The sequence below is a fragment of the Camelus bactrianus genome, chromosome 20, assembly GCF_048773025.1.
Source record: "Camelus bactrianus isolate YW-2024 breed Bactrian camel chromosome 20, ASM4877302v1, whole genome shotgun sequence".
Classification (NCBI taxonomy): domain Eukaryota; kingdom Metazoa; phylum Chordata; class Mammalia; order Artiodactyla; family Camelidae; genus Camelus; species Camelus bactrianus.
In genome coordinates this window covers 26158609-26175976 of record NC_133558.1, presented here as the reverse complement: position 1 = coordinate 26175976, position 17368 = coordinate 26158609, and the positions used below count along the sequence as shown (strand labels likewise).

Below are 17368 nucleotides of genomic sequence, written 5' to 3'. Positions count from 1 at the left end.
TGGCCCCCTGATGCACACGGGCACCCCGAGCTCAGAAGAACTTGCCACTCCAGCCAGGCCTCAGCTGGGCCTTGGCCGTGACAGCCTGACATGGGCACGGGGCTAAAAGTGCTTCCTGGAATTAGGGGTGAAAAATCAGATGCCCAGAGCACCTCGTCTGGTTTTTCTAGAATCCAAAGGCAGGGCCAGAGCCCCGCCCCGCCCCCACCTGCTGGGCCAGTCCCCCAGGAGCAGTCCCCCGTGCCCTCAGTCCTGTCTGCCGGCAGGAGGCGTCGTTCACAGCGGCAGGCTTGGCAGAAAGCAGCGGGGAGGCCGGCCACGACAGGGAGCCGCTGCCCAGGGTCCGGGAGGGCACAGGCACCCGGGGAAGCCCTCAGGGCCAGAGCCCCGGGCCCAGCGCAGAAAACACAGAAGAAAATAGTACAACCAGAGAGGAACCCCCCCCCGGGAGGCGGGGCAAAGAGAGTGCAAACACCCTGGGGCCTCAGGGCTGGCCATGCCCAAACTGCACGTGGGAGGAAGGCCGCCAGGCCCGCAAGGCAGACTCCTGGGCCCTCGCATTCACCGGAGGATGAGACAGGAGAATTGACATTTTTGGCCAGCCCAGCAAAATTGACATTTTGCTGCCTTGGGAATGCCCTGTGTTCTGCCATCAACCCCACTCCCCTCCTGCCACGGGAGAGCAGGCTTACTGGTCAGCCTGGGTGCTCAGTGTCTGCAGAGCCAAGCCCGGGGCCCCTCCTGGCCTGCCCGGCCCCTGCCTCAACCCCAACGGGACCAGAAGCAACTTTCAACCTTCTGTGAAATATTAGCATCCTCCACTCGACTGATTCATGAGGGTACTGGGAAATGAGAATGTAGTGGAGGACGTGGCTGAAAAGTTATGCCTTCTAGGTATAGTTCCTAGGTCCTGGGGCCAGAGAAAGAGCAAGGTCAGCGTGGCCAAACCCCGCCACCCCACCTCAGTGCTCCAGGGCCAAAGGGAGAAATGGGCAAGATACCCTTGCATCACTTGATGTGTAAATACAAACTAATACAATCGGATGTCTCCCCCTGTGCACTGCACCCCAATTCTTATCTACGTCCCAGCAAGAACAGGGTACCTGATAAATAATAAAATCATTCAGTCCAGGTGGAAGGGAGGGAGGGAGGGAGAGAAGAAGGGAGGGAGGGAGGGAGGGAGGGGCTGAGGGTGGAGTTCAAGGGTGCATGTGAAGTCAAGACGAAGTCAGGACTCAAGATGCTGGAGGGGGTAGGGTCTTACCTGGTGCCTCTGATAAGCTGAAAACATTTTTTCAAAGTCCTCTAGGTCCAGAATCCGAAATACCTGCATGTCATCAATCTCATTCCATACGGTGCCAGGGACACGTTCCTAAGATTCAGGGAAGGGAGGAGACCCCATGGTTGACCCAACTCCTTCATTATGGAGACGTCGATGCGTCCCTACCCCACCTGTGTCCCAGCTGCGCGGACGCCAGCAGCCAGGCTCTCGGGTCTTCAGAAAGGGGTTGATTTCTCCCCTCTAACCTCCACCTGTCTCCTCAATACTCTGCCCCAGGGTAGAGGCCAGAGATAACCTCCCTCTCCTCCCCTTCACACAGGACCGCATGTAAGCGTGTTCCAGAGACCAGCGGGAGCGCTGGAGTGATGGGAGGGCAAGTATGCAAGGGGGTACAAAACCCCTTCCAGAAAAAACAAACCAACCCAGTGTTCTCAGAGCGCATTCCCTGAAGGCCGGGGTTGGCTGGAATCACGGGGAGAAGGGTGCCCACACAGACTTGAGACCCTCAAATCCTCGGTGCTGACTGTATTTCCTGTATCTGACATGGTCATTTTCACTCCCAGGGGTCTTCCTCTCACGTTCCCAGATTCCCAGAAATTGGACAGATGCCAAAGGCTGGGATATCCTGGCCCTTTTGTTGGGTGCCCAAGCCAGCAAGACTCTGCTGCAAGTGCCCTCTGGTCAGACAGGGAAGGGCCCGCATCCCTCCTGATGGGAATGGGCCCAGGGGTTATGTTCCCAGGTCTCTCAGCAGAGGCACTGCCTGCCTCTGTGCAGGACCCCTGCTCTGGAGCCCCCCCCCCCCCGCCCCCGCCACCAGGGATCTGGGGAAGAGCTCTTAGCCACGCCCTAGTGGTCCTGTAACACCCCAGTAACAGCTTAGAAGGCCGAGAGGAGAGTCCCCCTCCCAGGAACCCTCACCTCATCCGAGCTTGGCTGTCCTTTAAAATGGAACCTCCCACCTCCCTCTGCCCCCTCGGCCCTCCAGCTCCCCCTCCACACGGCTTGGAGAGAGAAGCATACCTTTCGCTCACTTCTGTTTTCTTAAACTCTGGAAAGGGGAGGCTAGGCCAGAGCAGGGGGGTGGGGACATTCCTGCGGCCTTCCTCAGGCCAGGGACCCTCTTGTGGAATGCTGGGCTGGGAAGCTCCAAGCAGCAAGGGATACAGGCAATTGGCCAAGCCCAACACAGATGCATTCTTTTCACGGCAGAAACAACCCCTGTGTGTGCGCACACGTGTGTGCACAGGAGCACACGTGGGGTAGGGGAGGGGACCAGGGAGAGGAGCCCGGCTCCTGGAAGGGGTACGTGGGAGGCAGAGAGAAGATGGGAAGGGGAATTGAATCGGGGAAGGCGCAGGAGGGCCACCTTGACTCATCCGCCACCTGAATTCAGGCCTGGGGTGGGCGGCAGGGGTGGGGGAGGCCCAGAGGTGAAGCTTCCCTCTGCTCTTATTCTTGGTGGTGCTGGAAGCACAGAGCTGATGGTCAACATGGGGAAGAGCTTCCCATGAAGATGGACGGAGGAGCCAGGCTCCCCTCACTGCTTCCCAAACTCTCCCTCCCCCACGTGTGTTCGCCAGGAGGACTTGGGACTCTTCATCGGGGGGCAGCTGAGGTCTGGAGCCCGAGAGCAGCACGTCATTCCTCGTCCCCATCACGTCCTAACCCTCACCAAGTCACCTGATGCGCCCGCCCTTCGTACAATTATTCTCGAATTTAATTTTTACATCACTCTGGCCAAGACTCCGCCACTCCCAGTGTAGATTCCTGGGGCTTCTGCTTCCCTAGAGACAAACTTCACAGGCCAGGGAAATCTTTCTCAAAAACATTTCATTATGTTTCCCTCCTCGAGCATTTGGGGTCAGATTGAGGTCCCCACTGGCCTGGTCACTAAGGGGGGCTCTTCTCTCCCCTCATCCCATGAAAGGAAACCGAGTCTCAGTCATGCTTCCCAGACTGAGTTGAAGTGAGGATGAAGTGAGCTAATGTACTGGGAGCACACAGGGCGATGCCACTAACAACAACTAACCTAATATTATTGTTATTAAGGCTTTCTGTGTGTCAGTCACTGTTCCCAATACTTTGTATGTATTAAGCCAGTCCTCACAACAATCCTTTGACGTGGCTGTGGTCATTACCCCCATTTTACAGACTGGGAAACTGAAGCCCAAAGGAGGAAATAACCTGAACTTGGTCTGGCACCTAAAAGCTTGGGGCAGGGCTCACAGGCTCACAGACACGGCTCGGCGCCCCCACCCCGCCCCCGCCGTGGACAGCGCTGACAAGCGCCCGCGCTGCGTGTCCTGTCAAGCCCATGCTTCCCAGCCTGGGAATGAGGCTTAGCCTGGCTCTGGGTCCCCGAGGGACTGATACAGGCTTTATTATCACCGGACCCCAGAGAAAATTCTAAGCACAGAGTTCTTTAGGACAAAAATATTACAAAAATAGTGGGTGCCTTGTTTGTCTCCCTTAACGGTGCGTCTTAGTGGTTGAGGTGCCTCATTAACCCTTCAAGACGTGTTGAAAACCTCAGGTTCTAAGGTGTACACTCAGGAGGCAAAAAGCATTATTTCTTTTTTAACCACAATCTGAAATTACTATTCCTGATCATGAACAATGAAAATTACACAATACACAGCCTACGGCCTTCGGTTCTGCAGAGCTGTCTGCATCCTCACTGCAGCTGTAGGCAGCTGGCCTTTCTGGCCCAGTGACCGCAGAGAAGCACCCATGGGGCACAACTGTGCAATGCAGTTGTCACAAACTAACAACGTGACTTCAAAACGCTGCTAACAGGTGGCTCTACAATCTGAATAACTCAGATTGGAGATGTGATCACAGGCCCAGGGGATAATGAATGGGCTGTATTCATGCTGTCGTCCCACTTAGATGATACAGCCAGAGGTGGGAGGAATCAGAGATTATCTTGAAGACAAGCAAACAGGTACAGACAAAATGAATGATTTCTGCAGATCACACAGTTAGTCAGAGCCAAACCTGATTTGGTTAGAGATTAGAATCTCTCCTTCAATCCATCCCAGGATCTCCAGGTGTTTCCTTGGACACACCTCCTAATTTGCCAGATCCAAAGCTCTTTCCGGGCAATGTTATGCCTCACCTTTCATTATTATCCATCACAACTCCCAGCAGAAAGCTTTACACAAAGCCGACCTCACACTGACCAGCTCGCTGGTCTCCCATTAGGAGAAGGCACCTAGCACACAGCTGACCACCTGCTTAGCAACCCGTGTCTCCTTCCACTTAATCTACCTGTGAGCTAACTTAAGCTCACACAGGCTGGTACAATTATGGATTCCCCAAGAGTTAGTCCACTGGCCCGTACAGCAAGGTTGGAGGGCAGTCATTAGTCCCAGCTCCAAACTGTTTTTAGAGTGTGAGTGCGGGTCAGGCTAACTGAAGCCAGTTCCCTTGTATCTATTTACTTCAGTGATAAAGCCACTGGTCCTCTTAAGAGGACACAGTATAGAATCAGAGCAGGGCTTGGCTCAGGCTGGAGCTGGCCTTCAATTACTAGGGAGTCCAATGTGACCCAGGGCATCTCTACTCTAGGCTCATGAGAATCCAATGGAGGAATCAATTCCCACACGTAAGCCTGGGATCCGTGATCCTTAGTGGTTAATATTCATGAGGCCTCTCACTGCTGAACAGTCTAGAAAAGTAGGCAGTGAATGTACTCTTACCTGGGAGGATGCCAAAATGGCTAAATCTTGCTACCAGTCTTCATTGCCCTTGCCCTGTTACCCTGCCATGGCCGCCTCACTTCAGTCTTTTGTACGCATTGCCCTGATCTTTACATCCCTAGACCCTGACCCAAGATCTTCAGTTACACGTTCCTCAAACCAACTCTATCCCTAACATTCTAGCCAAGCCCTTGTCTAGAAAGCACCCCTGCTTGGCCCTGTGTTACTCCAGTGACCCTCAGCACACACTTACATCCCATTTCTAAGTGGCTTTGCCAATGTGAGCATTTCCACATGCCAAGCCACCTCCTCCCAGTGTAGACAGCCTTCCCAACAGACAGCCTGGCATCAGCAACCCCACTTTCTGCAGCCACTTACTCCACCAAAGAAAGCACCCAAGGTGGAGATTCGCAAACAGTGGGCTGTCAGTCTGACTGCCACTGGCTGTAGGAGAATGAATCTACTGACCTCTTCCTTGTTACTCACCTCATTCAGCTTGACCCAGTTGAAGGACTTGAGTGGGTGGGAAGGCTGGGGGACACACTTCTTCCTGAGTGGTATATCACTGCTGGGGAAGGGGTCCACGGGGAGAGGCAGGCCCATGTTGAAGCAAGGTGGGGCGCCGGGGGGAGTGGGAGGCCCGCCGGGGGGCAAGGGGGGTGGCGGCGGCGGGGGGCAGCAGGTGAATGGTAGAGGGGGCGGGGGGGGAGGCAGGTCGTGGGTTGTCATGGAGGAAGACAAGGTAAGTGGGCCCCCAGGGGGAGGTGGGGACGATACAGGTCCTGTCTGTGGGGAGACAGAGAAATCAAAAAGATAAAGCCATCAACAGGGATCCTTTCAAGCCTCCCCCCACCTCTGTCTTCCCCGAGGCTTACTCTCCACCTGGACTGGACCCTAGAGCCCATTCTCACCTCTCACATACATTTAGCCCCGTTTTCTCTCTCTGCACCCTGAACATCCAACACCCAGACACACACACAGGTCAACCACACAGACACAGACAGTGGACAAAGTTGTAGTCATCGCACAGCAGGGCTGACACAGACAGGCCTGCACAAGGGCATCCAGCCGAGACGGGGAGGGGAGTCCAATCCCACCTTAGGGGAGGGTACAGCTCAGTGGTAGGGCACATGCGGAGCATGCACGAGATCCTGGGTTTGATCCCCAGTACCTCCACTAAAGCATAAATAATTAAAAATAAATAAACCTAATTAAATAAATAAAAATAAATAAACCTGATTACCTCCTCCCCCAAAAAGAAAAAAAAAAAAGCCCCATCTGCTCTCTGCTTTTCACAGTATGTTTCCTGGGACAGTGTCACCCAGAGGAAGGGGCACTGTTTTTCTCTAGTTAACACAAAGGTGTCACCCCTACAGCCTCAGGGGTCCCCTCCATCCTGGCCTGAGGTCCCTCTCTCTCTTCTCCTCCATCCTGGTGTCCCTGGCCCCTCCTCACATCTGCTCTTCCCATCCTACCCCAAGGTCTCAGCTCAACTGTGTAAGAGGAGAGGATGAGGCCGCTCACGTACTGAGATTTCACTGAGCTGGGCCACCAGCTCGGCCACTTGTCCCCGAGCCTGGCGCAGCTCCTGGGACTCTCGGGCCAGCTTGTCCTTCATCTTGTTCAGCGTCCGCATCATTTCTTCCTTCTCCAGCGTCTTGGTCTCACATTCCCTCTCCTTCCTCTCCAGCCTGCTCACCAGCTCTGTGTGTTCTGGGGTGGGGGTGGGGCGGGGGAGATGGGCAGAGAGGGTGTGAAGGAGGAGGTGGGCCCGGGGCTGGAGAGAGGATGTGAAGGAGGCGGTGGGGCCCGGGGCTGGCCAGGGGAAGGGTGTGGGGTGGGGAGCGGGTTCAGGCGGAGCCCCTCACCTCTCCGGAACTTCTCCGCCTGGTCTCGCCACTGTTTCACTTCGTTCTCGTTGATGAGCCTGGTGGGGAGTGGAGAGAGGGTCCGCTGACTGTGAACTCACGGCCTCCCAGAAGACACGTCATCTTCCTCTGCCTCACACTGGCACCCCGATCTCCAGTCTGTCCAGCCACACCAAGGTCTCCAGCTGTCTGTCCAGGTCCCATCCCTGACCAGTTCTCATTACATCTCTCTCTGTGGACTGAGAAAGCTGAAAGGACCTTTATAATCCAACCCCTTGTGATACAGTCGAAGCTCCTGAGACCTGAGAAGGAGACGACAGCTAACTCATGGTAGGACCAGGACTAAATCTCAGGCTTCCCTGAGTTGTACAATGATTCATACCCCTTGGTAAAAACAGGCTTTTGCAACTGAGAGAGATGAAAGTATCACCCTTCCAGTGGTCCAGACTTCCAAGGACCACTGTGTGAGGGTAAGAGAAATCAGCCACCCCAGCAACCACAGCGAGTGTGTGGAGGGTGAAGAGGGGGGCGTCGAAATCAGAGGAAGTCCTCATTCATGTCAAACTCTTGTCGCATGGGGGTAAAATGAAACTTTTACCTAGGCACCAAGCATGGGAGAGGTGAAATTCCAAAGTGAGACCCCAGTAACCATTTCTTTTGTAAATCTGAAAGCATGGAGGAGGTAGATCCAGGACCCTTGGCATCCGTAACCAGGTCAAGGACATAAAGAGGGGACACAGTACAAGGGGGGAAATAACTGGTGACGAGATTTCTTTGGCACAAGCCATCGCATCCTCCCCAGGGTGCCACCTCCTTCACCACCACCTGGTGAAGTGACTTCTTAGCACCTACTCAGAGAGTTTGACCCACGTTCCCTGACACTGGGAGGGAGGCTTGGTGGACTGGGGCTAGGTAGGTCCAGAGGGTGGGCTAGGGCCCATGGCATCCCAAGGATTTGTCAGTATGAGAGATGGTATAAAGGTTTCTCATGGGCCCGAGGTGAGCATCATGGAGCAAGAACGAGGCTGAAGCTGTTTTAAGTCCCATCCAAAAAGTTCCCCTGGCAGAAAACTGGACACTTACAGTCTAAGTCTATGGGTATTGTACTGCCAGATCGGGGGCTGATGGGAGGGATGGTACCCGGCAGGCCTTGGGGGAGGAAAGAAAAACCTGCATGGCCAGTGACCAGGGTTTTGTTGTGAGAGGCTCCCGGCAAGGAACTTCTGAAGATCTCAGGAATACCTGTCATGTCTTTACCCTTGTGCCAAGCCCAGAGGGCAGGGAGCTGCTTTACTAAGTTATCTGATCAGGTGAGGCCTTTTCCTTTCTCCTTCCTGCCCCCACGCTGCCTGTGGTGGGGGTAAGAAAATGGTTAGTTAGAGGGAAAGGTGGGTAGAAGGGGCTAGAAATGAAAAAGCTAACCATCTCACACACACACACACACACACACACACACACACACACACACACACAACCCTTCCCACTGCAACTTCCAATCTAGAATGTTGATTCACATCTGAGACGAGTCTTCTGCTGTCAGACTGGTGGCCAGGTTGTTGGCTGAAAATGAGCTGAGGACCCCCAATGCCCAAGAAGCAGCAAAGCTTCATTGCACCCGGGGAGGTGCCATCCTCTGGCAGAGGGAAAGCTTCCCCACTAAGCAGTGTAAATAATTAGGAGAAGATAAAAACCAAGCTGCATTTTGATTACTTTACTGGTTGTGCTTGTCCCACACACCAGTTAGGATTGTTACTCCACCAACACCCGGCTATTTGTGTGAATGAAAACAGTAGTGGGAACAGTTCAAAAATCATTTCTAATTGGCTTTGCAATGAATCACTGAGAGCCAAGCTGTCTCCTTAAGGGCAACTGACTCAGACTTCTACTGAAAAAGTAGAAGTTTAAAATTAGAAATCAGTGTGTGAACATGAGGCCTGATTATTAACTGACATGACTTTAAACTCATTTCTCAGTGTCTCACTCTACCCAGGGTCAGCCAGAGATAAGCCAGGGACCTTAGGCTCTGACATCCTTGTCCAACAGCCTCATAATTAAATTGTCATGCTCTGTCTTCAGTGGTTGGCAAACTTTCCCTAAAGGGCCAGAGTCAGTATGTTAGGTTTCATATACTATGTACAGTCTGTTGCATATTCTTGTCTGTTTTTAACAACTTTTAAAATGTAAAACCATTCTTACTCATGGACCTCACAGAACAAGCTGGAGGACTGGGGTTTGCCCACAGGCCATGGTTTGCTGACTCTTCCTCCCTGTTCATATGTTTAATTCCCCCTCTATTCACTCCATGCAATGGATCGATGGCAGTTGAATTCATCTCCTATAAACCTGTGCTATCCAATATGGTGGTCACCAGTCATATGTCACGTGGCTACTTGAGTTTAATTAAAATGAAATAAAATTTAAAATTCAGCTTCTTCACGCTAGCCACATGTCAACTGCCCAGTAGCCACATTTGGACAGTGCGGACCTGGAACATTTCCATTATCTCAGAGAGTTTTGGACCACGTTGCTCTAGGCCCATTGGGAGGTGTCTGGGTTTGAGAGAGGGAGCTGGGGTTTCACTGGTGAGGCCCCCAAGTAGGAGAGAGACAGGGAAGAGGAAGACAGGTGATGGATGGCCACTGCTCACATGTTGACAATGTTCTTGACGTTGAAGTTCTCCAGGGGAGCCAGGTCAGGATCCATGCCCCTCTCATCCTGGAGGACAATCTGCTGGAGGATGCGGTCCAGGAGCTGCCACTGCTGGAAGTAGCCGCCATTCCGCTTGTCTGCGGGAAAACAAGCATCATATCTTTACTGAGCTCTGGAGTCCCCTGGGGCCCCGCTGGAGACTGACTGCCAGGGCCCGGGCAGGTGAGGCGTGCTCGTCCCCTCCCCCTCGGCAAGCTTCCAGCCTGATGGGGGAGGCAATGCAGATGCTGATGAAGATTCACAAATCCAGTCACTTTCTGATGATCTGCAAGTGACCTTTAATGAATGTGTCAACCCTCCAGGCACACTTCTTGACTCCCTGAAATGCCTCCTGACTGCCTTTCTTCCCTGTTGGTACCCTGCACATCCTATGCCTTGGGAATGCAAATTGCTTTTTACATTATCTTCAAAAAGCACATTTAAGAAAGTATATCTGCTCCAAAACATTACAGGCTGAATAATGAAGTCTCCAGGGAAATTTTTTAAAAAGAAAAGGTTTTAGGATTATCGCCGCTATTGTTCTACAGAGAAAGATGAACAGAAACTAATTACAGGGATGCGCTAGGAAGGGGCCAGAAGGCGCTGGCAAAGTGGTCATGGAATCCAGGCAGATTTCTTGGTGAAGGTGACCCTGAGCCATGAAGGCAAAGGCATTGTGTGTCACAGCTGATCTCGCAGGGCCCTGCTCTCAGCCCCTCTAATTGTAGTCTGGCTGGAGATGCACTTTCTTCTCAGGTGACAGCCACCAGCTCCTTGGTTCCTGACCGAAGTTTTTTTTGTTTTCTACTGATCACCAAGGGAGGCCAACCAGCACAGTCCTGACCTTCAAAGGCAAACCACGATGCCTACAAGGTGGAAGGTCATGTCTGCAAAGCCCCATTTTGAGGCAGAACAGAAGGACACACTCACATTGCCTGTGAAGCACCAAACACGGCAACTCATCAGAGCAGAAGTCAGGCTTCCCACGTCTTCTATGAAGGCATTCTGGACTGAGTTTTAGAGAACTGGGAGCTTCCTGGTCCAGGTCACTGTGTCTATCTTCCTTTCCATCACCCCACTGACACATGCATTGCAAAGAGGTCTAGTTTTCCATTTACATTTCATCCAGGAAAACAGGGTAAAGGCCAGGTCACTGGCTCACAGAAGTAGAACGTGTTTTTTCTAAAGTTCTGTCCCCCAAAAGACAAATTTTCTTCATATGTAAAGATTCACTGAGCCTCCACTTCATCCGCTGTAAATTGGAGATAATAACACACACTCAAGCCATTCTGATCTTTAGAGACTCTCTCAGTAGCCCTCCCATCACACTGCCCAGAGCTGGCAACAACAAATTGTAGTTGTCCCCATCACCTCGATTACCAACACTAACATCACCACTGCTAAAGAGAGTCTAAGTTGACTATTACGTCTGGCCACGCTAGTTTCCAAATATTCTATTTTGTGAAGAGCTTAAACACCAAATGGTGCAGTTAAAGCTCATTTCAAATTGCATGCTGGGGTGGCTATTAGTAATTATGTACGTTCAGTCACCATGCACACCTGGATCTTAAGAACTTAGCATCTGCTCCTATAGATCCTGACATTTGGTATTTATAAAGTGAGCCAGGAACAAGGGTGTTAGGGTGGGAGCCAGCAAGGGCTAGATGGAGAAGTCAATAAAAACCATTAAAAAAAAAAAAAGCATGCTCATTCATTCCACATCTGTGCCAGTCCCCCAGGCACAAAACTTCTTTTTGGAACGCCCCAAGAAGACGGGTCACAATCCGGCCATGAGCTGACAGTCAGCTGTTTGATTTTGCAGGGATCAAATTCTCGCTTGTTGGACTAGGATGCTGGCACTGCTCAGGGCCGAGTCCTCAGTCCCTCTGCTGGGGGACAGTGGAAGTCTGGACCCCAAGGAGGAAGAGCAGAGGGGCCTGAGTCCTGTGGCCTGGCATCCTGGGAGGAGGTGCAGAGGGAGACCCGGTGAGACTTCCTAACTCATGGAGCTCCTGACGCCTTGTCTCAAGCTGCCCTGGGCCAGGGGCTCAGGCCGGCCAAGGGCAGCAGCCAGTGGGGAGACTCACAGGGCATCTGCAGGCAATGATGCAGGACAGACAGCAGGCAGGGGTACGCCTCCGTGTGCTTCAGCTTCTTGTGGATCAGCTCAAACATCTGGGAAGCACTCTTGGTGTCGATGTGGACCTGAGAGAGTACAGGGTGCAGTGAATGGTGCGGATGACGGGGAAGGACAGCAGAGGACGAGAACAGAGGAGAGACCCTGCTTCCACCCACTGAGCCCCCTCCCGCAGGAGAGCCTTCCTTCCCCGCCTCTGGGCCAGGCTTAAAAAAGATGGGCAGAGAAAAGGAGGAGAGAGATGTGCCAATTATATAAACCAGGGTTCCCCAACCTCAGCTCTGTGGGCATCTTGGACTGGAGAATTCTTTGTTGGGGGGCTGACCCGTCCATGGTAGGGTGTTCAGCAGCATCCTTGCCCTACAGCTACCAGATGCCAGTGACATCCTCCTCAAACCAGCTGTGACAACTGAGAATCTCTCTCAACATTGCAAATGTCCTCAGAGGGAGTAAAATCACCCCTGGTTGAGAGTTCCTGACCCAAACTAAGGGAAGGAAGCAGGGGCCTAGGCAGGAGCCTGTGGCCAAGGTCCACAGCCTGGGTGCAAATCCCAGACCTACTTGCCAGCTGTGTGACAGCAGGAAGCTGCTCGTCCTCACTAACATCAGTTTTCTTCTCTTTAAATTCGGGGCTTTTGTAAGACTACAAAGGGATGGTGCCTGGTTCCTGAAGCACCACCCAGAATAGGTCTCCATTTGGACAGGGATTTTTTTTAACACAGTATTTAAGCAGCAGGCTCTTGTAACTTCAAGGTCACCGAGGCCAACATGGAAATGATTTTGTTTGCTAAGCATGATCGGGTTAGTGATGGGGAGAGGTGACTCAGGAAAATTACTGGAAGACGGGGCGGGGAAAGTCAGCCCAGGAGAGGCATTTGAGAGAAATCATGTGTAAGAACTGCCTCTCTTTCCTTCAGGGGTTGCAGTCTCCTGCAGGCGAGATGCTCAGCATTGAGGCCGGCCAGGTAAGGCCCAGCAGAGCCACCCTATGGCCAGGGCAGCAGAGCCACCCTATGGCCAGGGCTCCAGAAGCAAGACCTGGCCATGGGGGCACCCAGCAGGGAACCCAGCCAGCACTGGACCTACCACAGCACAGGACCTGGGACCCACTGCAGTCTCCTCACCATATCAAACCTCCTGGCTAGCTCCAGGTCATCCTCATTCCGAACCATCTCGAAGAAATCTAAATGCCTAGACAGGGTAGGGGACGGAGAGAGAAGACATTACCACCAGGCCACTCCTGGGTGAGGGTTCCAGCCCCTTCAAGCCCCCGACTCACTGAATCTGAAGACTATCTGGGTGAGGCCAAGGCAAAACCTGCCTGTACGTCAACACTCTCGTCCCATATAGAATACCTCGGGGAGGCCAACCCAGGGTCCCGCCACCTCACAGGCCTTCGCAGCTCTACTGACATCTGGGGCTGGGTCATTTTGGTTGTGGGAGGCAGGTCTGTGAGTTGTAGGATAAGTAGCAGCATCTCTGGTCTCTGCCCCTCAGATGCCACCAGCACCCCCACTTTGAGTTGTAACAACTGAAAATGTCTCCAGGCATTGCAAATGTCACCCAGGGGGTAAAATCACCTGCAGTCAGGGACCTCTGCCCTGCAGCTACCTTCTCCGGTGTTCTCACACAGTCCCACATCCCCACACAAAGCCAGTCTCTCATATTCTACCCATCACCCCCACTCCACCGCCAACTCCACTGCAAAGGATCCACCTCTGTCCCTTGAGACCTATGTAATAGAGCAGCCTGTATGAATGGGGCAGAACCGGAGGCTCACTGGCGACGCACAGGAACTTAACTGTGCCCTGTGGTCAGCAAGGGCCCTGACGGCTTGCACCGTGGGCAGGGCATTTCTTTGCTGAGCAGGAGGGCGCTGTGGGGCCTTTAACATTCCTGGCTCTCTACAACCAATACTAATAGCGCCCCCACCCCAGGCCAGTTGGAAAACAAAGAACAGTCCCACGTGTTTCCATGTCCCCCCCCCCAGGGGGCAGTACAGCCATGGTGGAGGACTACCGGGTCCACCTGCCTATAACATCAGACATGAGATGGCAGGTCAGCAGAGGACAGACACTGGCACAGGCAAGACGTGGGACAAGGGGGTGGGAGAGCTGCTTCTGAATTGGTGCTGGTTATAGCAGGTGGTCTCCAGTGGAAGGGCAGCCTCCACAAAGGTCCCAACCATCCCCCACTGAGGCACTGTCACCACGGGTTTTCAGTGCGGACGAGTGGCGTGGGACTTACTTGTCCAGGATGGCATTCTCGTGCTGCCGGAGTTTGTCAATCACAGGCTGTATCCCCAGCATCAGGAACTCGTACCGTAGATGTAGGCGGAAATCCAGATTATCCTGGGGGGCACCAAGAGAGGACCAGACTCATTGGCTCATCTTGGTTTCCACAAGAGTCCTCAGTGGACCCCTGTCTGTCCCTCCACATCTCCTAGAGCAAACTCATCAGGAACTGCGTCAAGTCCCAGAGTTCCAAGAAAGCGTGGGAGGAGACATCCTTTGACCTTGTTACTTACTCCCTTAGCTCTCCTGCCTCACTTCCTTTAAGTCCTTGACCAGTTTTCTCTTCGTCTTTGGCATCAAAGAGCAGTGTGGAAGGGTGGCATGGAGCACACGCTTTGGAATCAAACAGATCTTGGTTCAAATCCCTACTGTCACTTACCAGTTTTGTGACTTTGCAGAAGTCTTAGTTTCCTCATCAGTAAAACGGGCATGATATTATTTACTTCTTACTTACTTTTATTCATAAAAATTACCTGATGAGGTATGGTCAGCAACTAGTCAGAAATTATGTCAGCAGAAATAGCTAGAACTGGCCAAGGGGATGTCAGCATCGGAGGGACAAATAACTCCCCCAGTCCACCCCTCCTAAGTCAGGTCATTAGGACTGGGTGCAAAAAGAAAAAAAAAGAAAAAAAGGACGCTGGCAGAAAGAGGGAAAAGCAGAGATCATTAAATTGCCCTTTTGACCTTCAACAAGCAGAAGCTGACCAGGGCATCGGATTGCTTTAGAATTTGAGGAATTCACCTGCTCTTCAAGTTCTTCTTCAATTGTTGCTATTTTTACTGTCTGGGAATCCCATTCTGACCCCAAAGGAAGGAAAATCAGAAGTCACACCTCCTAACAGCAGGTTCTATAAGAGCATGACCAGCCAGCCCAGAAACCAGTCCAGAAGCAGGTCTTTAGGAAGCTCTAAAATGAAGAGCCAACATCTGCCCTCCTCCCATAAATGATCCCCATTGCCCTAAGCCACCATCGGCCAGCCAAGCGGGGGGTTGCCCATGACACACATAATTCATGATGCCACCTAGGCAGAAGCTCCCTAGAAACCCCTGGTGACAAGAAGGTTCATGACAAGCTATTCTTTCTTGGCCCTGAGCGAAGGAGGCAAGAGGTTATAAAGATGATCTGAAGATGATGTTGGCAGTGACAGCCACACAAACCAGATCCCTTGGCCCCTTCCCTCTGCCACTCCCCCAGACAGCACTCACACACTCTTCCCCAGGTCCAGAAAGTCAGGACGCACTAAGGGCTTGGAGAAGATGCCTCACCTCTCCAGCACCAGCATTGAGGACAGCGTTGATGAAGGACATTATGGCCGTTTTCAGATTCACTTCATCCCGGTATCGGCCCAGACTTCGGTCCAGCTCGTTCAGCAGTGTCTGGAGGGAAAGATGGGGCAGAAAAGGAAGAGGGGGCTCATGACCTTACAAGACCAGCCTCTCCACCTTCGCTCCTGCCATTCCAACTATACAGAAAGCCCCACCTGTTCTCTCTACCCACTCTGTCCATCTCATCTCAGACCTTCCCTAAAGCTCACCCTTTTTAAGAAGCATCCTTTGTCTCTCCACACCTGTCTCAACCCTGCCTATTTCCCCTCCTCTCAGCCTTCAGGGCTTAGTTTATTTTGCTGGGCAGTGCTGAAATGCTGCTTCAGCACTTTACAGCTGTTTACAGCCCATAATTACAGTCAGCCCTCCAAATCCGGGGGTTCTGCATGCACTAATTCAACCAACTGTGGACTGAAGCTATTCGGAAAAAAAAATTCCAGAAAGTTTCAAAGAAGCAAAACTTGAATTTGCTGTGCACCAGTAACAATTTACATAGCATTTATACTGTATTAGGTATGTTAAGTAACCTGGAAATGATTCAAAGTATACAGGAGGATGTGCATAGGTTATATGCAAATTGTACACCCTTATATGAAGGACTTGAGCATCTTTGGATCTGGGTATCCTCGGGGATCCTGAAACCAACCCCCAACAGATACTCAGGGAGGATGATATTCCCTGCCCAGCTCCTTGACAGAGTGGACACTACCTTTTATCTCTTTTGCATCTTCTGCAGAGAGTTGGGGGTTATTTTATGCACAGAGTAGGTGCTTAGAAATGTTTGATGACAAAAGGAACAAACGGCCAATACTGGTGGGAAAACCATAGCATTTGTAATGACAGCTCCCACCTGTTGAGACATACTCCGTACCAAGACACTTTACGCTTATTGTCTGTCTCTTTGCTTTACTGGAGCAGGTCAGAGGGAAGAAAAGAGAATAGCATGGCCTGAGCTCCCAGGACTGACCCCAGTGTCCCCATCATAGGCACTGGCCCAGGCATAGGGCCTAAAATCTTGATCCCAGCCATTGCGTTCAACTCAACCACCCGTGATGGAGCCCCGGTATGAGCCAGGCACTTGGCTCAGAGATGCAGAGCCACAGAAATGAAGCAGATCAATATCTAGCCTTAAAGAACCTATGGTCTAGTGAGGAGCCCACTTTCTCAGCCAAACCCCATCTCTTAAAGGCCCCCGACGTCTTTTTATATGAGCCCTCCGCCAGGCTGCTCACCTGGAAGCGCGTGCGCTCCGCGGCGTACACCTGGTAGTGTAGCATGGCCTGCAGCACCTTCTTGTGGCCGCCGGGCACCAGGCACACAGCGCCCAGGATCTCCAGCACGGCCACCTTGGTCTTGCTGTTCTCTGTGCGCAGGCTCTGTGCGATGGTGCTGATGGCCTCGGGTTGCGCCAGCACATGCGCCCGCCCCTGGGAGTTGTTCATCAGAGCCTTGATGCAGCCGATGAGGGAGGTGTGGATGCGGCTTTCGCAGGTGGCGTGGTCCATGCTCCGGAGGAAATTCAGCAGACAGGTCAAGCCTTCCAGCTCGATGAAGCGGGTCACAAACCTATCCAGACCAGAGCCATTAACAAAACAGGTATCCTACATTTGAATGTTATTCTGCACACATTTTGCAAATAGTCACCCCCTTACCTGGGTACCACCGTGTCCCACCTACAGTAGCCACTTGGTTCATTTATAATGTTTATCTAAAGCACTAAAATGCTCTCACCCTCATAGGAGACTCACATCTTATTTGCATTTTAAATACCACGCTTTTGCATGTCATTGACTGTCAGTTACACAGCAATGAAGGTGTATGTAAAAGGGATGATCGTCATAGTTCTTAGGATAATTATCACGACTGTTAAGCCCGAAGGCTCCTCACCAGTGAGGATGGGAATTAAGAGAATTACAGTCAGAGAACAAGGAGGACTTCCAGACAGGGAGGCCATGAGAGTCAAGGGATTAAGGTTGGGGAAGGTGATCTTCAAGGGGTCCTTAAGAAAACATCTGAGTTATCTTGAATGTTAGCAGAAAACATTAAAAAACCATTAGAGTTTAGGG

The 17368-nt window shown here is 52.1% G+C and overlaps 1 protein-coding gene across 5 annotated transcripts in view; it reads right to left on the bottom strand.

Moving 5' to 3' along the window:
* DAAM2 (dishevelled associated activator of morphogenesis 2) overlaps nt 1-17368 on the bottom strand; it is a 128377-nt gene that overhangs the window by 16239 nt on the left and 94770 nt on the right. For all 5 annotated transcript variants that reach the window (XM_045509350.2, XM_010973689.3, XM_045509351.2 and 2 more), the window contains exons 6-15: nt 16535-16868; nt 15243-15353; nt 13927-14030; nt 12804-12870; nt 11630-11747; nt 9502-9640; nt 6855-6913; nt 6515-6699; nt 5473-5772; nt 1265-1372 (exon numbers count right to left, since the gene is read on the bottom strand). In XM_045509350.2, the coding sequence (XP_045365306.2) occupies nt 1265-1372; nt 5473-5772; nt 6515-6699; nt 6855-6913; nt 9502-9640; nt 11630-11747; nt 12804-12870; nt 13927-14030; nt 15243-15353; nt 16535-16868 (1525 nt within the window). The remainder of the gene's footprint in view (nt 1-1264; nt 1373-5472; nt 5773-6514; nt 6700-6854; nt 6914-9501; nt 9641-11629; nt 11748-12803; nt 12871-13926; nt 14031-15242; nt 15354-16534; nt 16869-17368) is intronic.